The sequence below is a fragment of the Cucumis sativus genome, chromosome 3, assembly GCF_000004075.3.
Source record: "Cucumis sativus cultivar 9930 chromosome 3, Cucumber_9930_V3, whole genome shotgun sequence".
Classification (NCBI taxonomy): Eukaryota; Viridiplantae; Streptophyta; class Magnoliopsida; order Cucurbitales; family Cucurbitaceae; genus Cucumis; species Cucumis sativus.
In genome coordinates, this window is record NC_026657.2 from 33637611 (window position 1) to 33663966 (window position 26356).

Here is a 26356-nt window from a genome sequence, read left to right on the forward strand (position 1 = left end):
GGTTCCACCTATGCCTCCAAAATTTAGGTTCCTTATAAATTTGATCTCTTCTTCCAAAATTTTATATGTTTGTAAATATTTTGTCAAATTTTTATTTTTGATAATTTCTCTACTTTTAAATTAAGAAAACGGAGTGTACAAAAGTAGTAAATTTTTTTATGATGATAAAACTAATATCATTATATTTTCTAAATATTGTAAAAGTAGTCTATTAACTCCTTAATAGCCATTTGATATATCTAATATTGTTAGACATGGACAAAAATATTTGTTACACATGAATATTTGTTACACATGGACAAAAAAGAGAGGTGTTACACATGAATATTTGTTAGACATGGACAAAAAAGAGAGGTGTTGCTTGTTTTTTTGGTCTCTAATAAAATTAAGATATATATGGTATATTTTTCTCTAGTATGATTAAAAAACAACAAATCTAAAAGTAGAAAAATATAATTAAATACAAACAGTCAAGCTCGAACAAATTCCAATACTACAATCCAAACACATTAATTTATAATAGGACGAATCCAATTATGCACTCTAACCTCTTTGGTATAATTACCAATAATCTTACATTACATCCCACCAAATTCCATCACCCAAACTATCTCTAATAATCATGTGAATAGTAAATACTATTCAAAAACTTCAATATGATATCGTATCGTGTTTACTGTTTACAGTATCTTAAATATATGATAACTCAAGGTAAAATAATTTGTATCTAAATACCAACTATTGTAATCTGACTATAATAACTAATTTATTTTTTACTTCTTTTTTGTAAAAGACTTTATTAGAGCATATATTCTGTGAAACCAAACTATTTCATAAGTTGTTTTTGAGTGATTTCAACTTTTTTTTAACAGTGATATTTTTTGTTTTTTTTTGTATTAAACAATAAAATTTAAACCAAATATACTAATAATCTTTCATCACAAAATTTTGATTACATTTCTCATAAAGATAATTTTACAGCGAAATAGTAAAAAATAGCCAAATATACTGATACTCAAAATTAAATGTAATAAAATTTTGTGTTTAGAGTATAAATAGTTTGTACTTTTTAAAAGAAGCTCATATACATAAAATATAAAAAAATATAAAGTGAAATAAAATATTTATAAAATATAGCCAATTGTAAATTCTATTGGAAAGATGTGTAAAATTAAAACTTTCTTATATTTATAAATGTATATATATAAATTTTGTAGTATTATCATTTACAGTAATTTCCCTTTCAATTCTCATACGCAAACGGCCTTAACGAATATCTTCTTTCCCACTTGTTGATCGGTCGGAACTAATGGCCCTCCAGCGTGATTCTCCCCAGCTTGAACCATGGAATGACTTGAACGGCAAAGTGGTGATGGTCACCGGAGCCTCGTCGGGGCTCGGCCGCGAGTTCTGTCTTGATCTTGCTAGGGCTGGATGCAAAATCGTCGCCGTCGCACGCCGTACAGATAGGCTTCAATCTCTCTGCCAAGAAATCAACAGTTCCTCTTCTTCCGGTTCTACATTTCCGACGGCCACCCCTCGAGCTGTGGCTGTGGAGCTTGATCTCAAAGCCGATAGTACGATAATCAAGGATGCCGTCAGAAAAGCCTGGGATTCTTTCGGCTTCATCGATGCTTTAGTGAACAATGGTGGTTTGAGAGGTAAATTTTGTTGTTCGAAGTTGTTTTCTTGACGAAATTTAGGTAGCAGGAAATATTCTTCTGTCGGAATTCGAACTTCAGGTCGATATTGATTTGAATCCTAATAATTTTTTTGGGTACTTTTGCACATTGAATTTTTGGGAAAAAAAAGAAGTTTGACCTACCTTCTCAAACCAAGGTTTTCTAATGCTGGGTCATTAAGTTTTTTTTTTTCTTTCCCAATCTAGCTTTTGCTCTGGTTCTTGCTGGAGATGAAATATAGAGAATGAATGTATAGGAAGAAGACAAGAGGAATAAGAAAGGGAGAGAGATTGAAGAAAAGAAAATACTAAAAAATGTTTGAAGAGGGTAGTAAAATCTTATTTTAAACAACTGGGTCAAATTGTTAAAAAAAATGTATTTTCTAATAGTTGTTTGAGTTCTTCAATATGACTTTTTGAAACATGCCAGGGTTCTGGTAATAAATTAAAGACTGTAATTTCCTTGCGAGAACTATTTATTAGGAATGTTTAGAGTCTTCTTTTGACACCTATGAACAAGTAAGAAAAAAAGGACTCGTTAGAAGAATTTTATCCACATGCTCTCTTCATCATGTACTCTACCCTAAGTTTCTTTCATTGCCTCCAACAAATAGCATTTTGGCTCAACTTTTTAGGTTCAAATAATCCAGTTTTTGTGTTGATTTTCACTTGATCTTCAAGAAGGTAATGATTTCTGAATGTGATGCCCTGTTAGCTTCTTTTCCCTGATTTTAAATTTTGATTGAGATGAAGTCTGTTTGAGTAGCTCTGTATATCAGGGACTGTGAAGTCTTCATTGGATCTGTCTGAAGAAGAATGGGATGATGTGATGGGAACAAACCTGAAAGGGTCTTGGTTGGTATCAAAGTATGTGTGCATTCACATGCGTGACACCAATCGAAGTGGATCCCTTATCAACATTTCTTCAATTGGTGGTCTTAATAGAGGTCATATTCCTGGAGGCTCTGTCTATGGTGCTTCAAAGGCTGGCTTAAACACTTTGACAAAGGTAATGTTCTTGGTATTCATTGACATTTGTTTTTGCTAGGCCATGGTTTGCTTCATACTTCTGATGAACTTGAGTTTGTGTATGTTGAAGAGTGGAAAAGCATATGCACGTTTTTATGTAGCTACGAAGGGCGAGTTTATATTGTATGCTAGAAACAAGTGTTTGGTTAAAGAGGTGAGTTTTGAAAGTTGGATTAACATATTCATACCACAAATAGGAGACATGGATATGAAACAACAGACACAAGTGATATGCTGTCTTTTTTTTTTTATATATATAAAAAAAATCTAGGATGCAAATGAGACAATGACATGTGTTAAATTTGATGATATAAGGTTCCATCTCAAAACCAATTGACAATGAGAATAGTAGTCGACCTATCTTATATGGAGTATGAGTCCCCCTTGGTTTTTCCAATGTGAGACTCTCAACTTCTCCAATAACATGTTTATTAAAATATATATTATTTCTATACAAGAAGAAAATATGCTCGACTTTTTAGTTCCATGTATTTCACCTTTAATCTTTTTTTTTTTGTCTTTTGTTATGTGTGTGTCCGTTTAGGGCTCACAACTAGTGTGTCTAATACGTGTCCAATAAATATCCAATATATGTTGGACATTACTCTAGCCAAATTAGGCCGAAGTGGTTTTTGCTTCTTAGGCAATGTCTACATTACCTAAACCAGTTTGAAACTTGATAGGTCAATTGATCTCTGTAGTTAAGATTCTGACCACGAATTCATCATCTGTGTGATTCTCTTTGTGCTAGCATGTATGGTTCATGTTATAATATTTTGTTCCTTTTGTTAAAATTGTTTTAACTTTGAAAAGTTTACCTGTGGCGATAGATCATGGCCCTTGAATTAGGAGCATACAATATCAGAGTAAATTCCATATGTCCTGGAATTTTTAAATCTGAGATTACAAAGGTTTTGATGCAAAAGGATTGGCTTAAAAATGTAGCATTGAAGACCGTTCCTCTACAGACTTACGGAACGTCCGATCCAGCATTAACAACACTTATTCGATATTTGGTGCATGACTCTTCTAGATATGTTACGGGCAACATTTTCATAGTCGATGCAGGAGCCACATTACCTGGAGTCCCAATTTTCTCATCCTTGTGAGTTATCTTGGTATTAACAACATTTTCATAACTGTTTTCGAATTGGTGTCTGTCTAGATATGCATTGAGCTTCACATCGTTTGTATTAATAATTACTTTGTGGTTGAATTCCTTTCACTATGTGGTGAATTAAAAATCATGTGAATAAAATAAACAAAGCAAATTGTAAGAACAATTATATGAGTAATTAAATGTTGTATGACAGTACACTAACCAATGTTTAGAGTAGAACTTCATTCTTAGTTTTCTATCCTAAAATTTATCCTTGCTTCTTTTTAAATTCTATTCTAAGATTTCACATTGCGGAAGAAATACTTCGAATACTTTGTATTTAATTTTAAATAAGCCAAAAGAAAATTTAAAATGGTTCAAAAGAATTGAGAATAAATGTGCTAAAGTATAAAAGATAAAGTGAAAATTTTGAAAAGTTCATAAAATCTGGAACCTATAATCATTCAAATTGAGAGAAGAAACTAAGAAAGATTAAAAATAAATGTACACTGAACAAAATATGTTCAACCTATGTACCCCAATGGCTATAGTTTCCCTTTCAATAATTTGGATGGAAGGAACAAAACATGTTCTATGGTTTTATTTAAAACTACTGCATTTTCTTTAAAATATACGTTTAAACTAGGTAAGACGTTGGTTCCATCACTTATATCCTTAGACTTGTAACTTTTATTGCTTTTTTTGGTCACTTAACAATGAGAACGAAGAGACCGCTGCTTTGTAAAAAAGGTTCAAGACCAAAATTAACATATAAACATAATTGAACATTTTGAGAGTTGGACCAAAATCAACCAAAATTAAAAACATATTTAAACCTTAATTTCAAGAACATTAATAATAATAACAAAAGAAAATTAGCATGTTTTAGTATTGAAGAGAGTAGAGGTTCAAATTGAAACTAAAGGATGCAATCAAACATCACAATGAACTTTGATTGAAGTATTTAGAAGTAGATTGTTGTTGTTGTTATGTTACAAAATCACAAAACAACAAAAACCACACAAAAACATTCAAAACAGTAAAACGAAAGCATCAACACAACACACAGTTGGACAAATGTATCAGAAACAACCAACCAATGGGCGTCCCAATCTTATTTAGTACCCATTTCAGAACGCCGATCACTAACTCACAGTCACTCACTCGTCGTCATAGTTCCGGCGGTGGTGGTGGCGGCGGCTGTGCTTCTCCTCGTCGGAACCGGAATCCTCCCCACCCTGCAAATCACAAAACCCACAAATATCAATACAACAAAATCTTTACAGTCTCATCTTTTCTTATTGAATCTTCCATTGAAAATTGAGTTAACTTACGTATTTCTTCCGCCCATATCCTTCTTCCCCATACCCATATCGGCGTTCTTCATCCTCATCCCGCCTCTCGTAGCTTGGCTTCCGGTAATCCTCTTCCTCCGACCGCCCATAGCTCGGCCTCCTCGGCTCATCCCCATAACTCGGCCTATCATATTCCTCCCTTTTATACCCAGAACCTTCATACCCTTCTTCCCCATACTTCTGTTTCCGCCCTGATCCATACTCTTCAGATTCAGATTGCCGCCGGTATCCCTCCGATTCTCCCTCTTCTTGTCTCCTCCCATACCCACCAGATCCATAAGAGTCTGATTCCTTTCTCCCACCATACCCACCAGATCCATAAGAATCTGATTCCTGTCTCCCCCCATATCCACCAGATCCATACTCTTGCGATCCGTAAGACTCTGACTCCTGTTTCCTCCTATACCCACCAGATCCATACTCTCCAGATCCGTAAGACTCCGATTCCTGTTTCCTCCCATACCCACCAGATCCGTACTCCTGTTCTCCATACTCCGGTTTACGGCGATATCCTTCAGACCCATACTCCGATCCACTGGGCTGGAAGCCATAAGCCGGCTGTGGCCTGGAAGATCCATATCCTTGTTCCCCAGAGGGAGCTCCATAGGAATGGGGCTTTGGACGGGAGTAGCTGCTGTACTCAGCCTGGAGGGCATCGTCGCCGTAAGCGGAGGGCTCAGCGTAGGATTCAAACTGGGGACGTTCGTAATCGATGTCGTCGTCGTTGCCGGCGGAGTGAGGGTAGCAGGTTTCTTCGGAGGGTGAAAGTGGACGGCCATATGTCAGAAAGAGGTCGAAACCGCCGCCGTAAGGCGTGGGATCGTACTCATCGAAGTCGTCGACAGCTTCATCATCTCTGGAGTAGTAGGGCATTGTAAAATCTCGTGGTTTTTTCCTTTTCCGGATGTGTTTGGAGTTGCGAGAGGAAGAAGAAGATGAAGAGAAGAAGAGTGAAACGAAGGATTAGTAGTGGGATTAACCGTGTGTGTACGGCGTCGTTTTCGCGTTCTTTTGTCCCTTTTTGGATCTTCAAAGGACAGCTGGTTGGTTCGTTACCCAATAGATCCCATTTTTTCCTTCTAATTTCTCATTACTTTATTCATTATTTCATTAAGAAATGAAACAGATTCATTTATTTATTTCTTTTTTTTATATATAATTTATAGATTTATTATTGCTTATTTTCAAAATAATTTTCTTTTTTACAAACTAAAAGAATTATTATTCTTTATTTTTTATAATTTATTTTCAAACAGGGTTAACTATTTATTTATCTATAAAAATAATTTTGAAATACAGAAAAATGAAAAAAATATAATAAAATTTTAAATTTATCTTCAATATTGACCATGGTAGGTAGAAGTCTATTATCATCAATAAAATTTAAAAATTTAATATATTTTCATAAGTTTTTACGTCTACAATCATTCTTTTATTTATATATAAATTTTGGAAATTGTATTAATACAAATTTTTATTAGAAGAATTTTATTCTAATATGACGTGGGATTGGTACTTTTAACAAAAAAACAAAAAAGATAACTGGAGTAAATGATGGATGGATTATTCCCAATGATTTAACTTTGCAAATAAATTTGTTAACTCACCCACCCAAACAAAGAAAGGCATCAACACAACAATATTATACTTTATAAAATAAATAAAGCAAAAACGAAGGAATTTTCAATATATATTTGAAAATTTTATTTAACATTGCAAATAATGTTTTACAATAATATTGGAAAAATGTTGAGATAAATAGGGCAGAGTGTAATTAGCTTATATATAATTGGAAGGAACTTCATTCTTTTGTGTTTCCTTCTTGTATTTGTTGTAATCCAATAGCAAATTTTCTGTAAATTCTTTCATTATTTCTTCCATCATTCCCTTCAATCCCTATATATATATATACCCATCAAATAATCAATCATCATGTTAACATTTATAATTTATTCAAAAATGAAAGTTATAGATATAACAATTAAATCTAAATTATTGCCGATCTCTAAAAATTTACTTATAGCTATTAGAGTTTATCAATGATAGACTCATATTATTAGTAAAAATCTAGCATCTACAAAATATACCACTAATAGAAGTCATTAGCGCTTGAGTCTACCACACTAATAGAATTTTCTATATTTGTTGGCATTTTGATCACTAACATAGCTCACATTGCATTAGCTCTATTTCTCATTTTCTCCCTCACTTTTCAATTTCTTCTTAAAAAAGTTTCAAATATAGGTGAGACGTATGAAATAAAGAGAGATTTCATAGTCTCAAATTTTCCTTTAAATTTGAAATAAGGATAGAGAGACAACTATCGATGTATTTAATATAGGTCTTGGGACTTAATCCCTTCTTTTACTTTATGCTCTTTATAATATATATACATGACTAAAATTATTAACAATGCTAGAAGATAGTCTAGGGGTAAAACAAACTTTTAGTTCATTTGAACCTAAATTCAAATAGTTTTTTTTTTTTGGAAGTTTTAACCTGTTTTATTTAAACATTAGTAACAAAGTTAATAATTACAATTAAAGAAATTTATATGTTAAATTGTTGATATTATAAAAAGTGGAGGCATAAAGCTACGTAGGAAAAAGATGAATGGAAAGTTTCTACATTAATTCAAACATCTCTTCATCTATTCATTCCTATCTACCGGTTTGTCCCCTTTTCTCTTTCAATCCTCACAAAATGTTACATTTGCTGTACAAGTCCCCTTATTTTAAATGCAATAATATATGAAAAATGCGAGGGCTTATGGAGGAAAAAAGAAAGTGATGAGTGATGGATGATCAATACCTTTTCCACAAGAGGTTGAAGGAAATCTTGTGCAAAGAAATCAATGGGCTTTTGGGGAGCCAAGTTGTAAAGATTGAGAAGCAAATTGTTTGTGAGAACACTTTTTGATTTTGTTCTCTCTGCATACATAGCTCCTTTTACATTGATTTTGATCTTTGATGCTTTGAAATCTTTGCTCAATCCTTTCAATTCCCATCCCATCTGTTCATCATCATTTTATACAAAACTTTTCAAAAGTTGGTGGAGTAAATCACTATACCCTATTGCATGTTTGATGCAAATTATATGCATATTTTTTCTACCATGTTTACTATTTCTTACCTAAATTAGAATAGTATGCTATGGTAAATACTATTAGAAAGAGATAGTTATATTTTGTATAAGTATTGGATAAAAATTAGAAAGGTTATAATAAGTTGGAGAGAATTGTGTACCAATTGAAGGTCAATAAATTTGGAGACATTTTGAGGAATATGAATAGGGCTATCTTTTGTGCTGCTTTTGCAACTTAATCTTACATCAGCTACTGGGCTCACCTTCAAGAAAAGCACTTGGAAAGATGGCATTTCAACTCTCCAGTCATCCTTCAAAAACATTACTCCCCAAACAAGGAAAAATCACTTTTCAATTCTTGATAAAATAAAAGAAAAGTAATTGAGAAGATGAAGATACCTGGTTGATTTTTTCACTTTTTCCAGAAAAAGTGGCTCTCAACAATCTAGCTTCATCTTCAATGTAATCATCAAAGGAAGCCTATGCCATGCATGAAATGAAATAGAAAACTCACAGAACAACCTAACTTTGATTTCCCAAATTAAATAGAGAGATAATTAATTACCTGAGGAGATTCAGAAAGTGGACTGAAACTGGAGAACTTGAGAGAGAAAATTGGAGGATTTTGAATAGTATTGCAATTACTGTTATTCTTTTTCAATGCAAAGCAAATGAAATTAGAATAATAATAATAATAATGCTTCTTTTTGTGATGAACATAACATTTTGAGCTAAGCTTGTAATTTGGATTGATAACAAGCTGTGGGAGTTGAAGAGAAACAGCAACCATACTGTGAACCATTGCTCTTCTTTTTCTTCAATATCCTCCAAAGTGCTTTCTGTAATGAGAAGAAGAAGAAAAGTACTTTCAATTTACTTTACTATATGTGTAGAGCTCTAGTGTGGAGATATATAAATGAGAAAATTGTTCGAAGAAAAAGACAGTATAATTTGAGGAACCATGTGATGGGTTTTGTTATTTATATCCTTAGCAATTCATTTCTTAAAATAATGGTTGGATGTGGATAAAAATAGCTATTTGATATTGGTTTTTCAAAAGTCAAAAAATGCCTTTTTGCACTTCTTTCAATTTTGTCCTTTGAGGAGTTTTATTTGGTTAGTCTACATAAGTCTACATAGGCTTTCTTCTATGTTTGAGGAGTTTTATGCCTTTTCTGTTAAGGAGTTAGATTAGAACAATGTCCTTCTCCCTTGTTTTCCTCTGTCTGAAGCTCTTCCTCTTCCCACTACTCTGCAGTTTTACCAATGGCTTCCTTTCCCATCTTCCATTTAAAGCTTTACCCATTTCCCAATGGCTTTCTCCCATTTCTCTTGCCTTCTCTTTTGGTTTCTTATCTCTTTGAAGTTCTTCATAGTGGGTTATTACAACAACAAATAATACTCAGGAACAATATTTTGTTGGATAATTTGTTAGTTTGTTAGCTAATAGTTAATGTTCAAAGCTTTTTCTATTTATGGCTTTCATTACATTTACCCCCTATTCCCATTTCTCCTTTCACTTTTCCTCGCCTTCCAAGCTTCACAAAAATGGGTTCGATGTTAACAGAACCCGACGATCTATCCGCGTTTTTCAGTGGCGGCGGTGGGGGAGCTGGTAGGACTTTGAAGAACATCACGAAAATATGTGCATCTGCTCACCGGATTCATTCCACCGGCGTTTTCACAGGAGCAAACCCTTTGGAATTTTCAGTTCCTCTTCTTTTGTTGCAGGTGGGAATTTGTGCTGGAACTACTCTCTTTTCTTATCAGCTCCTCAAACCATTCGGTCAACCCCTAATCGTCTCACAAATTTTGGTAACTTCTGTTTTTCTTTCCTTTTTTTTGTTTCTTCAATTCGATTATCCTTTTGAATTTGAGTTTTTAAATTGCTTTATTGTTTGTGTTATGATCTTTATCAGAGTGGTTTCGTTCTGAGTTCTTCGGGTTTAGGGCAATGGAAAGCATTTAGAGAAACAATTTTTCCCAGCAGGGGATTCGTTTTGTTGGATGTAATGTCTTCAATTGGGAGTATTTTTTACTTCTTTTTGATTGGAGTGCAAACAGATATGATGATTGTGAAGAAGATTGACACAAGAGCATTTGGTATAGGGTATTGTGCTGTGATTGTGCCTTTGCTTCTCACCATCTTTTTCTCTGTAGCTTTGGTGAATGCTTTTGATTCAAAAACTTCCAAAACCATTCTTCTAGTAGGTGGAGTAGAGTCATTTATCAACTTTCCCATGGTTGCTTCTCTTCTTTCTGAGCTTCATTTAATAAACTCTGAGTTTGGGAGGATTGCTTTATCATCTTCCATGGTTTCAGGTATTAGCACCATGTGTATTATAATGATAGGATCTATGTTGGATCCAATAAAAAGAACCACTTATGATGCATTATTTGTGGAATCTGTATCTTGGGTTATTGGAATTGGCCTTGTTTTGTGTAGTAGATGTGTTATTATGTGGATGATAAAGAAGAATCCAGTGGGGCAGCCATTGAAGGAGGGCTTTGTGGTTACATTGCTTTTAGGGGTTTTTGTGAGTGCATTCTGTAGCCAATCTTTGGGTGCTCACAGCTATTTTGGTGCTCTTGTATTTGGGATTATAATACCTCCAGGGCCTCCCATTGGACCAGCAGTGATGGAGAGACTCGAGTCCATTACGTCTTGGATCTTCATGCCTATCTTCTTTTTCAAAACAAGCTTGGTTGTCAATATGCAGTCCATCGAACTAAAGAAACTACTAGGTTTGTCATTCATTATCTTTGTGAGTGCATTTGGGAAGTTCTTGAGTGTCCTTGTGATGTCATTATTCAACAAAATGCCGGTGAGAGATGCTGTGTCACTTAGCCTCATCATGAATAGTCAAGGAGCTTTCGAGCTTGGTATGTTTAAAATGTTGAAGAAGAACAAGGTAAGAATGAAGTATTTTGTCATTATATAGATAATTACATTCAATCATCATGTTTCTCAAACTCCCTGTCGGTTTTGTTTTGTGAATATGTGCAGAAGATAGACAACGAATCGTTTGGAATTATGTGCACAGGTGTGATGGTTTTGGTTGGGATTATTACTCCCATAATACGATATTTGTTTGATCCTTCAAGAAGGTATGTAGTTTATAAGAGAAGAACTGTGATGCACTCAAGACCGGAATCTGATCTTCGTGTACTAGTCTGTATTCATGACCAAGAAGATGTTCCAAATGCCATAAACTTACTTGAGGCTTTGAATCCCACCAGACGAAACCATCTTGTTGTGTACATGCTTCATTTTGTCAAGCTTTTTGGTCGAGCTAACCCCCAACTCATTTCACACAAGTTTTCAAGAGGAAGGACTTCAAGGTCCGGCCCTTCCGAACCTATCATTAATGCATTCAAATACTTTGGACAAAGCAACCGTGAAATTGTTACAATTTATCCCTTCACTGCGATTTCACCTCCAGCATCAATGCATGATGATGTTTATTCACTTGCTCTCGACAAAAGCGTTTCCTTGATTCTTGTTCCTTTCCACAAGAGATTTCATTCCAACGGTGTTCTGTCATTATCCAAAAATAAGTTAAAATTGGTCAACAACCATATTCTTGATAAGGCACCTTGCTCGGTCGCTATTGTTGTCAACCGAGGAAATTCAAATATCTTAAGGTCTATTGCAACAGACTTGTATTGTTTTCAAATAGCTGTGGTGTTCTTAGGTGGACCTGACGATCGCGAGGCAATGTTCATCGGGGCAAAAATGTCTGGACATCCCAATATCAACTTGACAGTAATTCGACTGTTGGAGAATGGGAGTGTCACAAGTGATGACATGGAAGAGAGGAGGCTCGACTGTGAAGCAGTGATTGCGTTTCAAAGAGTCATGGTAGACAACTATAGAGTGAGGTTCATAGAAGAAGTGGTGAAGGATGGCAATGGAACAGTCTCTGTACTCCGTTCGATGGGAAATCATTTTGATCTTGTAATGGTTGGGAGACGACATAACCCCTATTCGGTATTGGTTCAAGGGTTGGTACTTTGGAACGAGCGCACAGAACTTGGAGAAATCGGGGAGGTATTATCATCGTCAGATTTCATGGAGAATGCCACGATCTTGGTTGTGCAACAACACACTAATATGGTTCATCAAGAAACTATCTTTGGTTCTCAGGGATAGTAATACTTTAGCAGAAGATGAAAGCAAATGACAGGATTTAGATTGTTCTCCTCTCCTTTACTAACTCAGTTGGTTCAGATAAGGAAAGGTTATTTTTGTTCTTCTTTTCCCTCTCTTTCTTCAACTTCTCAACAGTGTACATTCTTTTATCAACAAACCATATTGTTGAACTTAAAACGATTATCCTTTGCCCAACTTACTTAAAAAGTGAAGTTGATTTTTCAATACAATTTCAATATTTTATACTTTGGTCTTTTGCATTCTCTCTTTATTTATACCTCTGTTGTTGCATCACACTGCAAAGCTACTTAACTTCAAGTATACAATGTAATGTCATGAGTGTTGTTTTTGATTGAGAGTGCTTTTGGATTGACTTTCTAAGTGATTATAAACATTTTTTGTGTACTTATACATACTTTTTACAACACTTAAAAAGTCAATCTAAATATGTTTAGTATCATAGTCACTAACATTTACATTTATCTAATGAGCCTAAAAATGAAGTAAAATAATATCAATTAAGTCCGAGATGTAAACAAGAAGAATGTGTTCATTAGACTAGGCAACATATCATGAGCAAAGAGGTATATGAGTTAAATAATTAAAAATGTGTTTTAGTATAAAAATATTAAAACTAGTCTAGATACTCAAGCTTTACTGTTTCAGTCTAAAACTAAAACGGTATGCAACTATAAAAAGAAAAATTATTTTAAAATGATAAAACTTCTAAAAGTATTATCAAATATAGTAAAATATCAAAATCTACAAATAAGAGATCAAAACAAATTAAGATAAACCTCTATTTAACCGTGCTAAAATAAAAATAGCTCATTTAAAAAATGCTAATTCTTGAATAATAACTAACTAAAAAACATTAAAATAAATTTGAAATGAATTAATATAAAAAAAAATGTGTTATATTGGTAAATATTTTAATAATTTTACTCTCAAAAACACTTCAAAGACTTTTTAATCCAAAAGAGGATTTATTTATTTTTGGTTAACATATAATCAAATATTTATTAACTAAAATTATATATATATATATATATATATATATATATATATATATATATATATATATATTGATTTTATAAAAGAACATTAAATGTGATAAATGACAAAGCAAATGACTTTTTTGGTAAAAAAGTTTGATTAAAACTTTTTACACTTCATCAATGGGGATGTAGCTCAAATGGTAGAGCGCTTGCTTTGCATGCAAGAGGCACAGTGTTCGATCCCCTGCATCTCCACTTTTTTCATTTATCATTTTGTAATGTGATGAAAGCATGTGCTTGTAGTTGTGAAATTTATAATATAGAAACTTAAACAAGTTGATAAGAATTAAATTATAAAAGATCATAATCGACATATCACAGTGTTAACGTTGGAGGTTCAAGAATACTATAAGAGTAATATGACTTCAATATCAGACTCTTTCTTTTTGCTTCTACTCCTCATCAATTTTCATGTTAGAATCAATCTCACACTTCAACCTTTTGGGAATTTGGTATGAATTTTTCAATCCTTCATCATCATTCTCGTCAAAACCTCTCTTGCTCCCAACTTCTCCATCCTTTTCACTTACATTTTCATCTTGGTTATCCACGACGACATCATCATCATTAGAGGTGGATGCAAACTCTAACATTGTTTGATCGACATACTTGTCAAACACAAGCGAGATGCCAATTTTCTTCACGGTGATTTCAGCACCGAAATCAACGATGATCTCGACTTCATCGCCAGGTTCCATCTTGAAGGCTTTGTTAGATAAATGGCCTTGCCACAAGTGATCTTGAGTTGACATTATTACATCATTGGTAAGAGGTTTGTTGGTTGTAATGGAAGATTTTGTGTAATTAATGACTGATAAACTTGGAAGGTCAGTTGAGACTGTGTTGTTAAAACAAGAACAGTAAACTATGCAAACAATGAAGCCTTCTAAATTGGAATTATTATACTGAGGCAATTCTAAAAATATTGAGTGACCTTCATCTTTGTATGCAAACCAATCTGGAACTTCTTTGCCTGGAAGACATACTCCTCCAAATCCACTAACTGTCCATCCCTTTCAAATCAAAACAAAACGATGTTTATTTTAGTTATTCTAATTTTGTGTTCGTTTTCAATTAATAAAGAGAGAGAGATTAGAACCTGTAGAATGGTATCCTTGAAGGAATTGGACATGTTGCTACATCCTTCCATGTGAATAACTCTAATAGAATCCAATAATTTGTCCAAGCCAGGAATCTCCATAAGTTTAGGACAATTACTCATAGACAAAGATCCCATTTTCTTCACATTAGACAAATCTGAAGTCCTTTCCAATGAAGTACAGTTTGATGCATACAATGAACTCAAATGTGGTGGCAAATTTGGTATAAATTGAAGTTCAGGGCAATTATCCAACAAAAGTGTCTCAAGTTTCAAAAGGCCACTGATAGTTGATGGCAAACTGTGGAATAAATTCTCACTCAAATCCAATTCTCTCAAAGAACTCAAACTCCCGATATCTTTTGGAATTGTGTTATTTGACAAGTTACAATTTTTAAGGCATAATTTTCTTAAGGAGTTTAAGCCTTGTAATGAAGAAGGGAGAAGAATTGATGTGTAGTTTTGAGATAATTTCTTTGGTGAAATCCAAGACCAAATCATTGAAGAGAATGATGATTTTGATGGTGACCCTTTGCACCCACATAAAGATAAATATTTGAGGTTTTTTAAGTTTATAATTGTGTTAGGGATTTTTTGGATTGGTGTGTTATCAGCTATTAGAGTTATTAATGATGTAATTTCGCCTAAATCTTCTGGCAAACTATTGAGCTTTGAACAACCTGAAATAATGAGAGTTTGTAAGGATTTTAAGTTTGAGAAACTATTTGGAAGTGAATTGAGGGATTTGCAATCTTTTAAGTTTAGGGAAATGAGGGCTTTTAATTCTCCAATTGTAGGGTGCAATTCAATCAAATTCTTGCAGTCTTTGAGGCTGAGTATCTCTAGATTGGGGAGTTTGGAGAAGTTTGGAGTGTGGGTTAAGTAATGAGAATGGCCTAGATTAAGAAACTTCAAATTCTTGAGAAACTGCATGTTCACACAACAGAGAACAAAGAGATCAGGAAAAATCGTTAATTGAGAAGAAAATGGCATTGCTATGATGCTATAATAACAGTGATTAATCCAAAATGTTAAAGTTGATAAGTTACGGTAAATTCAATAATATCAACACTACTTTAACAGTAGCAGTGAAAAAGACTCATTGAAAGAATCTGATTTGGCTATATTCTAGGTATAGAACCAAAGTAAAACATTTTAATTCAACAGTAAAATGTGTACCTTAGACTCCTTCCAAAAGAATCTGATTTGGCTATATCTCAAGTCCATAGCAACCAATTTGTCCATATGAAATTCTTTAGGCAAAAACTTCAAAGGAAATCCGTGCCAACAAACCCATCTTATCTCTTCAGAAATATGCTTGAAATCTCCATTTACATCAACAAAATTAAGTTGAAGTAACCTCAATTTTTGCATTTCATTAAATGCTTTTGTGCTCAACTTCTGCTTGCTAAATCTTGGCAACTTCAAACTTAGGCCTTCAGTTGCATCAGTTCCCTAAACCAATGAAATAAAAAATATTAAGCTTAAAAATACAATTGGATCAACTTAAATAGGACTTTCTTTTCTTACCTTTTGTCTTGTAAGAACAGAAAGCACTTCCTCATGAAGAAAAAGTCTTGAATGTCTCTCAGGGTATTTTGGAAAATTTTCACGAACAATTTCTCTCCCCATATCTCTTAACAAATCATGCATCATTAATCTGTTTTTGTCTCCAATTGTTAATAGACATCTTTGAAGAAGAACACTAATTCCGATTCTTGGAAAAAATCCACACCCATCTAATATTTGTTCAACGTAGTTTCTTTCCATTCCAATAAAGAAACATGACACGTCGAGAAATATATCTTTGTAAGTATGATCGTTTAGCCCATCAAAGCTTATTTTAAGCTTTTTTTGAATTTGATCGTTTGGGATTTTCTTCAATTTCTTCAGTGTATCTTCCCATTCTTCTCTACTTCTACCAAAAAGGAAAGAACCCAACACTTCGAGAGCTAATGGCAATCCTCCACAATAAGTGATCACTTGTTTCGAAAGTTGATGAAAGGTTTCTGATGGATAACTATTGCGAAAAGCATGCCAACTAAAGAGTTCAAGTGCTTCATCGTCATCCATTTCATCGATGGAACAAATTTCGTCTACTTCAAGCTGATTTAGCAGATGTCGATCTCGAGTTGTTATGATAATTCTACTACCTGAAGCAAACAAATCACGAGTTGTTGCTAATGCAGTTAACTGGCTTAAGTCGTCTACATCGTCTAATATCAGAAGAAGCCTTTTGCAACGAAGTCTTTCTTGCAACACTGCGATTCCTTGGTCGATGTTTCCAAGATTGATGTTGGTAGAATTTGTGATGGAAGAGAGGAGTTGTTTTTGTAAGTGAATTAGATTGGAGGTTTCAGCTTTGATATTGGAAAGGAAACATTTGGCTTCAAAGTTGTGATAAAGCTGGTTGTAAAGTGCTTTTGCAACGGTGGTTTTACCCAGTCCTCCCATCCCCAAAATTCCTACAAATCTAACATCATTTGAACCAATATGAAGATGTGATAAAAGAAGTTTGAGTCTTGATTCAATTCCCACTGGATAAAGAGCTATGAATAAGTATTTACTGTTCACCTCCTTTGATACCTTTTCAACAATCAACCTTATGAACTTCGCTTCATGTCTGCCATATAGCAAGATTTAGATAAGTTACTCATCGAAACTTAGGAGAAGACTCAAATATAATTGTTGGGTATATGATATGTTAATGTAAATTTTTCAGTCCATATGAATTGTGAGTTCAATTTCCAAAAACAAAGAACATGTTTTCTAAAACTGGTGTTTTATCAGATTTTTATAAGTTATCATAGAAACTAAACTATAACTTTCTTGGACCAAATTTGCAATTTAACCAAGTATTCCCAAGCTTAATTTCAAAAAACCAAAAGGGTTATTTAGAAACTTCTATATGCTAATTAACATTCAAAACTTGAAAGAAAGGAAGGAATCAATAAATACCCATTTGCAATGTTTCTCAAATCCCAACCAGATAAATTAGCAGCTTCAGTGAGAGCCATTCTCCACTTAAGAACTCTATCAATATCCCTAAAATAACGCACTTCATGTTTAACAAAAGCCTCTTCAAATTCACCCTTTTGCTTCCTCACACATGAAGGATCCACATTATAAAATATTGGGAAAACCAGTTGTCTCAAAGTCCTCCTGCACTCCATGATCTTTACCAACTCCTCCAAACACCATCCCGACTCCGCATACCTTTCCGAGAATACGACAACTGCCACCTTCGACCCTTCGATCGCTCGCTCGAGCTCCGAACTTATGTCTTCACCCCGTTCGAGCTCTGGATCGTCTCGAAACACATTGATGCCTGCATCTTTGAATGCGTAGTAGAGATGATCAGTGAAGTTCTTGCGAGTATCTTCACCTCTAAAACTCAAGAAAACATCGTAAGTCCAATTCCCGTGTTGAGGTCGGAGCTCGTCGGCCATGGCGTCGGATGCAAGCAACGGAAGTCAACTGTTTGAGTCGTCAACCTCTAAAAATCACATCTTACAAATTGACAGAACTGTGGTCCTCTTCCCTCTTCCTTTTTAGTATTTTTATTGTCAAGTTGTTGATTTGTTAAAATCCCAAGTTTGAAAATAATGCAAAATAGTCAGATTCCTTTAGGTTCTTTTTCTACGTACACTTTTGAACTTTCGAAATTTGAAGATGTGTGTGAACAGTATAACTACAGATTGCTTTGTGTGCATAATATGGATAGCAAGTCTCTACACATTTCACATTTTCACAGGGGCTGGTGTGTGTGCACGTATCACTAAATATGGTACTAAGGCCATTTTGAAGTCATACAACCTCAATGGAAGCGAATTGAGGCAAAATGAAGCAAAAACTGAAGGTTTGGTAATTGAAGCCTCGACCGCGCTGAAAGGCATAGAGCTCCAATTTTGCATAAATGGCCAAGCGCAATGGCGCTTAGACATTTTTATAAAGCATCTTTTGGTTCGTAATGAAAAGATTCTTCATCATCGGGCACGTGGATGAGAGGCTAAGCTACTATTTTTTGGCTTGAGTTTTTAGATTCTCCTTCTCCTATAAATTTATGAGGGCTTAAATTTGGTATTATATAATCTTTGGTTTAATTTTATTTTCGAATGAAGTCTGTTCATTTGTTTAGACACATGAAAATTATATAAAACTCTTTGCTTTGTATTGAATCCTTGACTTATGACAATTAGATAGGATTTGGTTAGAAGCAATACTAGGTTAGGTTAGGTTAGTAAGTAAATCTATATTGATATATATTGATTCTAACCAACCTAAAATTGAATCTATTGAATGTCAATTTGATGTTTGAGAATTACTCATTCCACTAAGGGGTAATTAATGCTAATTGAAAAATCCAATATCGTACACAATAATTAGAACCTTCGGACAAATTATTTGACAATTTCTATTACATTGGTTAGGTGAATGACCCAAACTAGATTCTTTTGACATTGATATTTTCTTCATTTTAATTTCCTTTTTGCAATTTATTCCCCTCCTACAATTTCTACCCAACCTCCTTGGTTACATTGAATCGGAAATTAATTTGTTTAAGAATCAGTATACTTCTTAAACTCTACCAAAGATTCAAGTACATATTTGGGTACATGTTTTGCTTTTCTCAAATTTTAAACTTGCTCGTGATTTCTAAGCTTCTGTTGAAAATGTGAAAAATTTTCTTTTAAACTTAAATGGTTATAGAGTTTGACAATGGATTTCATCTAGTTGAAATCATTTGGAGGAGGGGTCAGAGTTATTGGTGTACGTATATCTTTGTGGCGATTAACTATACTTTACGTTTTCTATATTCTTTCTTTGTTGATTACAAGGGAAAAGGGAAGAGGAAAAAATCGCCCCAAGCTAAACTAAACAATATTCATGTTTTGAAAAATTAAAACCCAACTAACAAACAAGGATAACAACTATTCCATGACAATACCCATCTTGGTTTGAAGTATAATATGAGAATGATAGCAATAACAAGAACAGTAACTATGCAGGAAATTGTCCACTTATTTCTGTTCATCTCCCTTGTCACATTGGTTAGAACTTTTTCGCTTCTGCTTCTGCCGTTGTTATCATCCGCACCGTGAAGCTACAAAGGAAGGTTAAAAAGGAACAAATTACATGATTGCGTTGAGTTCATTTTGATGATGTATTTTTCGTTCCTCTTTATCAATAAGAAAAACGAACCACAGATTCAACCAGAGGATATTATTCACATTTTTTTTGCAATTAAATTACTTGATATTAATCTAGAGAAGAGGAAAAGGTATTGTCAAGGTTAGAGTTTCGTTGTCGGCAATATTTGTTGAAGGTTGGTTTTTGTTTACTCTAAGAGTTGTGTTGGCTTTCTTCCGTGGGTGGTCAAAATGTGTGGCTTCAGACAATCTGTTGTTCTCCTTAAGATATTGTTTATGCAATTTGGTAGTTCCCCTATTGAGAAGATTTTATGGCAGTTTATTTTCTTTGATTTTGTTTCCTTGTCTAGTGGGGAAGGTTTACTTTTGTGCTCTGTTCATATTTGAAGGGTTGTCTTTGCGTTTGCTAAGGCTGGGAATCATTTTTTAAAAAGGACGTTGTTGTCATTGTCTTGTGAGCTCTACTGGAATCACAAGTGTGTGACCTTTTCGGTGAAGGTTGTGTGTTATATATGTCAACAATTATCGTATAGGTAATACTGGTCGAGTCTGCATCAAAGTTGAGAGGAATTCTCTAACTTGGAGGGATCCCAATTTCATAAAGTGCAGTGAGCTTCCCTAGAAAAAATAGAGATAAGCTTCTTAGGGAGTAGCAGTTCCATAGTTAGGGGAGCCAAAGTGTTCATTTACATATGTACTCACATACTTAAGAGGATCTTAAGGTGTTTTGAGAGGGAGTTTCAAATTTAAAGGGAGTCTAAAGTGTCAATTCAATAAGCCCAGCTTTTTGTGTGTCACTGTTATTGCTGTGTCTCTACAGAGAAACACAACGTTGTAATTGTCTAACTTCACATGAAAGAGAGTAACTAGAAAAGGAAAGAGAAAAGAGAGAGCATAACACGAAGAATTACCTTGTCATGGGGAGCACCCAAAAGCAATTGTGTCTGTGAATGCGAGTCTTCTGGGAATGAGATACCAAGGTATTCAGTTTGGGGCATGGTTCTTTGATCACCTGAGACCTAAACAATATGTTTTCATCCTCAGTATTCAATCATTGCTCCATAAATTTCAAAGAGGAAGGGATTTAAGGGAAGATAAAGCAGAAAGATTTGAAAACAGTGTGTAAATCCACATTCTAGTAAACTCCTGCCTAGTCCTCCCTAAAACATTAGTCATCAATTCAGTAGATGCTAACAGCTTGTAGATCTTCAATTCCCTAATACCAATGAAATATATATGTATAAAATCAAACCAAATTATTAGGACTTTATTTTCTTACCTTTGGTCCAAGTACAGAAAGGCGCACTTCCTTCGGAAGAAAAAGTTGGGTATGATCTCTTAACAAATCACTTGTCACTAATCTGTTTATGTCACCAATTCTTGGAAAAGATCCCCACCCATCTAACATTTGGTTCACAAGATATATATCTTTACAAGTGTGATCATTGTGGGTATCAAAGGTTATTTTAGGCTTTATTTGAATTTGATCATCTAGAATTTTCTTCAAATTCTTCAATGTATCTTGCCATTCTTCTCTACTTCTGCCAAAAAGGAAACAGCCCAACACTTGAAGGGCTAATGGCAATCCTCCACAATAATTAACAACACGTTTTGAAAGTTGATGAAAAGTTTCTGAAGGATAACTATTGTGAAAGGCATGCCAACTAAAGAGTTGGAGCGCTTCAGCGTCATCCATTACATCAATGGAACAAATTCCATCTACTTCAATCTGGTTTAGTAAACGTCGATGTCGAGTTGTTATGACAATTCTACTACCTGAACCGAAACATTCACGTCTTGTTGCTAATGCAGTTAATTGGCTTATTTTGTCTACATCGTCTAATATCAAAAGAAGCTTTTTGCGACGAAGGCTTTCTTGCAACACAACGATTCCTCGATCCATGTTTTCGAAATTGATGTTACTGGAATTTGTAATCGAAGAGAGGAGTTGTTTTTGTAAGTGAACTAGACCATTGGGTTGGTTGGGGGTTTGTTTGATATTAGCAAGGAAGCATGCAGCTTCAAAGTTGTGATGAAGTTGATTGTAAAGTGCTTTTGCAATGGTGGTTTTTCCCAAACCTCCAATCCCCAAAATTCCTACAAACTTAACATCATCATTTGAACCAATATGAAGATGTGGTAAAACAAGTTTGATTCTTGATTCAATTCCCACTGGATAGAGAGCTATGAATAAGTAATTGCTCTTCACCTCCTTTGATATCATTTTAACAATTGACCTTATGAATTCTGCCTCATACCTGCCATACAAGATTCACATCTACTCATCAAAACATCAGATTCATTTCCTCAAATATAAAGATTCGTTATGATGTTTGGGTAAAATTAGTCCTTTTTTAGTTCAACTTTCAAAGACAAAAACCCGCTTTCAAAACTACTTTTTTTGTTTTTTTTTATTCACTCACGATTAGAAACATTAAAGCATAGTCGACTAAGTTGAAGAAGAAGAAGAAGGAGGAGGAGGAGGGAAATAAATACCCATTTGCATTTTGTGTCAAACCCAAACCAGCTACATTAGCAGCTTCAGTGAGAGCCATTCTCCACCTACGAACTTTATCAATATCCTTACCCTTTTCATGCTTAACAAAAGCCTCTTCAAATTCACCCTTTTGCTTCCTCACACATGAAGGATCCACATTATAAAATACTGGCAAAACCATTTGTCTCAAAGTCCTTCTACACTCCATGATCTTTACCAACTCCTCCAAACACCATCCCGACTCCGCATACCTTTCCGAGAATACGATAACTGCCACCTTCGATCCTTCGATTGCTCGCTCCAGCCCCGAACTTATGTCTTCGCCTCGTTGGAGCTCTGGGTCGTCTCGAAAGACATTGATGCCTGCATCTTTCAATGCGTAGTAGAGATGATCTGTGAAGTTTTTTCGAGTATCTTCGCCTCTAAAACTTAAGAAAACATCGTACGTCCAGTCTCCATGTTGAGCTTGGAACTCGTTGGCCATGATGACAGATGCGACCAAAGTCAATTGAAGGGAGCTTTGAATTGTCTTGAAGTTGAGATGGAAACAGAGCTCTAAATCACATGCTACAATTTGATTGTTCTTTGTGTGGACCTCCTCCATCTTCTTTTTTATAATTTTATTTTCGTTGTTGATTTCTTACTTTTCAATAGTATGAGTTCAAAAATAATGCAAAGATAGTCATCCCTTTCTAGTTAAGGTTCCCATTTATTTTTACGAAAATTAGTCAGAAATTACATAACATCAACTTTTATACTAAATTAAAACTATGGATGTTCTCAATTGAAACTAAGGAGATAAGTTGGCAAATCAATCTGTCATATTTTTATCTGGATTGAAAAAAAAAATAGTAATTTTTTGGCCCATTGCAAAATGAGTCCCTACATCTTTGTAAAACCTTTTTAACTTCCAAAACTTTGTTATAATGATAAAAAGAAACCTACTTTTGTATTTGAAGTCCCTAAGAGATTTTACATTTCTACAATATATATTATATCAAATAAACAATTTTGTTTGATTGCAAGTAGTTTCTTTTAATTCATCAATTATTTTTCTACCAAAATAGGAACTGCATCAGCAATTACTATTCCAATTACTTTTTTACAATATATTGTATCAAGTAAATAACAGCTTTTTGATTTGGAAGTATCGTAAAAGAAAAATAAGAAAAGACAATTCTACCCTTGGTGGTGGGGATGTTATGTAATTGATATATTTCATAGAAGTTACATCAGGTTGGATATATTTTTTCTCCTAGGAGAATTAATATCCATGTTTTGAAAAATCAAAACCCACCTAACAAACAATGATAAAATATATTCAAAACAAAACCCATCTCATGTTCTACGTAAAAGGAAAGAAAAAGAAGATTCATATACATCCACTGAATAGTGAGAGTCAAAGAAACCAAGGAGTTGAAGATGGCCATCAACTAATCTCCCAACAACTATTTCACAACCAAAAAAGAGAAGGGGGAAGAAGTTAACTTTGTACATGGAATGTATTTAACTATTTAAGTTTGAAGTATAATATCACAATGATGGCGATAACAAGAACGGTAAGTATGCAGGAAATTGTCCACTTATTTTTGTTCATCCTCCTTGTCATATTGGTTAAAATTCTTTTGCTTCTGCCTACGTTATCGTCCACACCATGAAGCTGCAAACAGACGAAGATTTAAAAGGAACAATTACATTATTCTGTTATATTCATTTCGGTGCTGACGAAAAAGGTGAATGAAGATATATTTTCATAATTTCCCTAATTTCAATATTGTAAGTGGTGTCAAAATGGCAGTCGAAAAAGAGGTTAAGGCTAATGAAATGCTGAAAGCAGAGAAAATATTTAAGGATGAGGCCGGAGAGTAACTACAAAAGGAAAGACAAGGAAACAAACTAAAGCAAGATTTATTGACCATTTCCAGCATAATGAGAAGGATTACCGTGTCATGAGCACCCAAAAGCGATTGTCTCTGTGAATGCAAGTCTTCCAAGATTGAGACACCAAGGTCTTCAGTTTCGAGCATAGCTCTTTGACTATCCTTAATCCTGCCACTCATATTGCCTAATCTCTCTGTTGTGGTCATTAGTCTAGTTCTTTGATCAGCTGAGACCTAAAGAATATGTTTTCATCCTCATCGCCGTTAGAAGATTGCTCCGCAAATTTCAGAGAGAAAGGTAAGATAAAGCAAACAGATACAAAAACTGAAGCGCATAAATCACCTTTTAACTGGTTAACAGAGCTTCCTACTAATCTACCATTCACTAAATTTATAAGCACTTTTAAAAAGCTAAAGCTTAAAGAAGCGCTTTTAAAGAAACAATTGATAAGTGGCTTATCAAATGCAATTTACTTGAACACTTCATACTCAACCTCTCATGATACATTTCCTTTCTTTAATTACACTCCACATGCATTCTCCTAATAACTTCTCTCTCAATAAAATTTTTTCACTACGGCTTTCTCGACACACACCTTATCTCAATAACTTCTAATTGCGCAGACTTTTCCAAACAACTACAAGTCTACAAGCAACAGTCAACCAATACATTGCTTGACCAAGTTCTCAATTCTTGATGGATGAGCAAAAACTACAACTAAGAAGTAATGATTTGAACAATTGTCAGAAGTTTATACCGCTAATGGTTTCTTGAACTCTGTTAAACAAAAAAGTCACGTAAATTTATTCATACGCAAACAACTAAACAGCTTCAAATATTATAAGAATCGTCCATAAAAGCAAAAAAGAAGAGTAAATATGCATTTTCCAGAATGTAGGATTAATCACTTCCCCTGCATATGAAAACAATTTGTAAGAGGTCAAGCAACTAAATAAATCCATACATTGAGGGTATCAGCCAATCCAGATTCCAGCAACTCATCGCGCGCAGTTGCATTTACATTGCCAAACGTAATCCGTTTTACTTCACTTTTCAGATTGTTCAAATCTGATTTATATTCCCTTAGCTTAGCAAGAAGACCAATCTTAACACTGGGCTGCAAACTCCTCGCATCGAGATTCATTTTCCGAATCTAAGGAAATGCAATAAGGTTCAGGTCAATCCAATAATTTAGTTTAAAATTCCAATTCAATCAGTGCCAATAACTTGTACAAGTACCAGAGATTCCGCTTCATCAACACCACCTTTTATTTCAGAAAGCTTTTGCTTCTTCTGCTCTGCAGAATTAGAAAGAAAATCGTAGTATTCAACACATATTACAAGACAAAAACGAAGATAGAAACTCAGAAAAGAAGAATTGGACGGTGATAAGTGATACCTCCGTCTAGGGCAGTGGAGGAGGTGCACTTTCTGAAAAGATTGGCAGAAAGTTCGCAGTATTGACGCTCGTATCTTTCGAATACCTCGCTCATGGTGTCCGGAGCTTGAGAATTCCAGAGTGCAGCTGCTGAAGTTAGTGATCGTCTTTAGAATTCAATGGATAGACGAAGAAGAAAAAGAAAATTTGATAAAGGTGAAGAAGCTTTTTCTTTTGCACTGCACATAGTTAAGAGAAAAAACCTGATATCGATGTTGATCGGCAAAAGTTGGAGAAATCGCCGGGGAAGTAGGTCGGTGTGGTGGGGGGGAATTGGAATGAGCAAAAATGGAAGCAAGCGTGTGTTGGAACTTGACTTTGGTAAAAGAGAGAATTAATTTAAGGGGAAACGAATCTTAGTAATATTCCATTGGAATTTATGCACAATCATCGCCTTCCAATTTACATGTGTCATAAATGTGTCATCTCATTGTTAATAAAAATAAATACATTTCACAATATTTTATTACAATAAAAGAAATATTAAAACTATTTACAAAATATAACCAAATTCAATACTTTTTACATAAAAATACAAAAATAGCAATCAAATGTAATAAGTTTTTTCTAGTAATTTATCTTTTTCTATTTTAAAAAAAAGTTTTAATTATTTTTCAATATATTAAGTGGATTATACATTGGGTGACTACAACTCAATTGATACATATAGTCCTCACCCAATTGATACATATATCTTGTAAGTTATTTTGACATTGGACAAAAAGCTTTTTTTTTTTAAGAAACATATTTTTAAACCTAGTTTAATAATCATTTCAACTGTTTGTTTTTATTTTTTCTGATTTTTAAATACTGTTTTTGACTTTTTGTTTAT

General features: G+C 34.1%; 6 protein-coding genes and 1 non-coding gene across 10 annotated transcripts; 3 read left to right on the forward strand and 4 right to left on the reverse strand.

The window, feature by feature from the left end:
• The first annotated feature begins 1209 nt into the window (after positions 1-1209).
• LOC101213090 (3-oxoacyl-[acyl-carrier-protein] reductase FabG) lies at positions 1210-4049 on the forward strand. Of its 2 annotated transcripts, XM_031882835.1 has the most exons (4): positions 1210-1661; positions 2461-2690; positions 2781-2864; positions 3541-4049. In XM_031882835.1, exons 1-4 carry the CDS (start codon positions 1310-1312, stop codon positions 3817-3819), a joined length of 945 nt encoding a protein of 314 aa, XP_031738695.1. In that variant the 5' UTR covers positions 1210-1309; the 3' UTR covers positions 3820-4049. The 2 variants fall into 2 exon arrangements, with proteins under 2 accessions (XP_031738695.1, XP_004136692.1); XM_004136644.3 differs by lacking the exon at positions 2781-2864 and having other exon boundaries at positions 3541-3935.
• A 673-nt stretch (positions 4050-4722) lies between these two features.
• On the reverse strand, positions 4723-6163 carry LOC101213496 (uncharacterized protein At5g39570). The gene is made up of 2 exons (XM_004136645.3): positions 5144-6163; positions 4723-5047 (listed from the first exon to the last, which is right to left on the reverse strand). Exons 1-2 carry the CDS (start codon positions 6035-6037, stop codon positions 4970-4972), a joined length of 972 nt encoding a protein of 323 aa, XP_004136693.1. The 5' UTR covers positions 6038-6163; the 3' UTR covers positions 4723-4969.
• Positions 6164-6825: 662 nt separating this feature from the next.
• On the reverse strand, positions 6826-9181 carry LOC101213732 (hypothetical protein). Of its 2 annotated transcripts, none has more exons than XM_011653925.2 (5): positions 8814-9181; positions 8648-8728; positions 8512-8559; positions 7976-8176; positions 6826-7060 (listed from the first exon to the last, which is right to left on the reverse strand). In XM_011653925.2, exons 1-5 carry the CDS (start codon positions 9048-9050, stop codon positions 6944-6946), a joined length of 684 nt encoding a protein of 227 aa, XP_011652227.1. In that variant the 5' UTR covers positions 9051-9181; the 3' UTR covers positions 6826-6943. The 2 variants fall into 2 exon arrangements, with proteins under 2 accessions (XP_011652227.1, XP_004136694.1); XM_004136646.3 differs by having other exon boundaries at positions 8410-8559; positions 8814-9180.
• A 130-nt stretch (positions 9182-9311) lies between these two features.
• On the forward strand, positions 9312-12646 carry LOC101219626 (cation/H(+) antiporter 15). The gene is made up of 3 exons (XM_004136751.3): positions 9312-10063; positions 10168-11160; positions 11256-12646. Exons 1-3 carry the CDS (start codon positions 9797-9799, stop codon positions 12399-12401), a joined length of 2406 nt encoding a protein of 801 aa, XP_004136799.1. The 5' UTR covers positions 9312-9796; the 3' UTR covers positions 12402-12646.
• A 935-nt stretch (positions 12647-13581) lies between these two features.
• TRNAA-UGC lies at positions 13582-13654 on the forward strand. Its single transcript has one exon. It is a non-coding gene; the product is annotated as a tRNA-Ala (tRNA).
• A 63-nt stretch (positions 13655-13717) lies between these two features.
• Positions 13718-22827, reverse strand: LOC101219868 (TMV resistance protein N). The gene is made up of 9 exons (XM_031881738.1): positions 22205-22827; positions 20988-21966; positions 20620-20727; positions 19462-19662; positions 17517-18031; positions 16089-17181; positions 15738-16013; positions 14559-15485; positions 13718-14472 (listed from the first exon to the last, which is right to left on the reverse strand). The coding sequence occupies exons 1-9, from the start codon at positions 22807-22809 to the stop codon at positions 13852-13854; spliced, it is 5325 nt and encodes a 1774-aa protein (XP_031737598.1). The 5' UTR covers positions 22810-22827; the 3' UTR covers positions 13718-13851.
• A 546-nt stretch (positions 22828-23373) lies between these two features.
• Positions 23374-25882, reverse strand: LOC101213977 (vesicle transport v-SNARE 13). 2 transcript variants are annotated; one of them, XM_004136647.3, is made up of 6 exons: positions 25728-25882; positions 25486-25611; positions 25326-25384; positions 25051-25239; positions 24149-24319; positions 23374-23865 (listed from the first exon to the last, which is right to left on the reverse strand). In XM_004136647.3, exons 2-6 carry the CDS (start codon positions 25577-25579, stop codon positions 23716-23718), a joined length of 663 nt encoding a protein of 220 aa, XP_004136695.1. In that variant the 5' UTR covers positions 25580-25611; positions 25728-25882; the 3' UTR covers positions 23374-23715. The 2 variants fall into 2 exon arrangements, with proteins under 2 accessions (XP_004136695.1, XP_011652229.1); XM_011653927.2 differs by having other exon boundaries at positions 25486-25614.
• Between the last annotated feature and the right edge of the window lie 474 nt (positions 25883-26356).

What these genes read in the sequence shown, in the direction of transcription:
- LOC101213090 (XM_031882835.1), top strand. Translation starts at nt 1,310, where the DNA reads ATGGCCCTCCAGCGTGATTCTCCCCAGCTTGAACCATGGAATGACTTG. An exon ending in GAACAATGGTGGTTTGAGAG is followed by an intron (nt 1,662 to 2,460) that starts GTAAATTTTGTT and finishes TCTGTATATCAG; the next exon opens with GGACTGTGAAGTCTTCATTG. An exon ending in ACAAGTGTTTGGTTAAAGAG is followed by an intron (nt 2,865 to 3,540) that starts GTGAGTTTTGAA and finishes CTGTGGCGATAG; the next exon opens with ATCATGGCCCTTGAATTAGG.
- LOC101213496 (XM_004136645.3), bottom strand. Translation starts at nt 6,037, where the DNA reads ATGCCCTACTACTCCAGAGATGATGAAGCTGTCGACGACTTCGATGAG. An exon ending in GATATGGGCGGAAGAAATAC is followed by an intron (nt 5,048 to 5,143) that starts GTAAGTTAACTC and finishes TGTGATTTGCAG; the next exon opens with GGTGGGGAGGATTCCGGTTC.
- LOC101213732 (XM_004136646.3), bottom strand. Translation starts at nt 9,050, where the DNA reads ATGGTTCACAGTATGGTTGCTGTTTCTCTTCAACTCCCACAGCTTGTT. An exon ending in AAAGTGAAAAAATCAACCAG is followed by an intron (nt 8,560 to 8,647) that starts GTATCTTCATCT and finishes ATGTTTTTGAAG; the next exon opens with GATGACTGGAGAGTTGAAAT. An exon ending in AATTTATTGACCTTCAATTG is followed by an intron (nt 8,177 to 8,409) that starts GTACACAATTCT and finishes GATGATGAACAG; the next exon opens with ATGGGATGGGAATTGAAAGG.
- LOC101219626 (XM_004136751.3), top strand. Translation starts at nt 9,797, where the DNA reads ATGGGTTCGATGTTAACAGAACCCGACGATCTATCCGCGTTTTTCAGT. An exon ending in TAATCGTCTCACAAATTTTG is followed by an intron (nt 10,064 to 10,167) that starts GTAACTTCTGTT and finishes GATCTTTATCAG; the next exon opens with AGTGGTTTCGTTCTGAGTTC. An exon ending in AAATGTTGAAGAAGAACAAG is followed by an intron (nt 11,161 to 11,255) that starts GTAAGAATGAAG and finishes GAATATGTGCAG; the next exon opens with AAGATAGACAACGAATCGTT.
- LOC101219868 (XM_031881738.1), bottom strand. Translation starts at nt 22,809, where the DNA reads ATGGAGGAGGTCCACACAAAGAACAATCAAATTGTAGCATGTGATTTA. An exon ending in TGGGTGCTCCCCATGACAAG is followed by an intron (nt 19,663 to 20,619) that starts GTAATTCTTCGT and finishes CTTCCTTTGTAG; the next exon opens with CTTCACGGTGCGGATGATAA. An exon ending in CTGTTCTTACAAGACAAAAG is followed by an intron (nt 16,014 to 16,088) that starts GTAAGAAAAGAA and finishes TCATTGGTTTAG; the next exon opens with GGAACTGATGCAACTGAAGG.
- LOC101213977 (XM_004136647.3), bottom strand. Translation starts at nt 25,579, where the DNA reads ATGAGCGAGGTATTCGAAAGATACGAGCGTCAATACTGCGAACTTTCT. An exon ending in TTGATGAAGCGGAATCTCTG is followed by an intron (nt 25,240 to 25,325) that starts GTACTTGTACAA and finishes GCATTTCCTTAG; the next exon opens with ATTCGGAAAATGAATCTCGA. An exon ending in GATTGGCTGATACCCTCAAT is followed by an intron (nt 24,320 to 25,050) that starts GTATGGATTTAT and finishes CATATTCTTTAG; the next exon opens with GTCTCAGCTGATCAAAGAAC.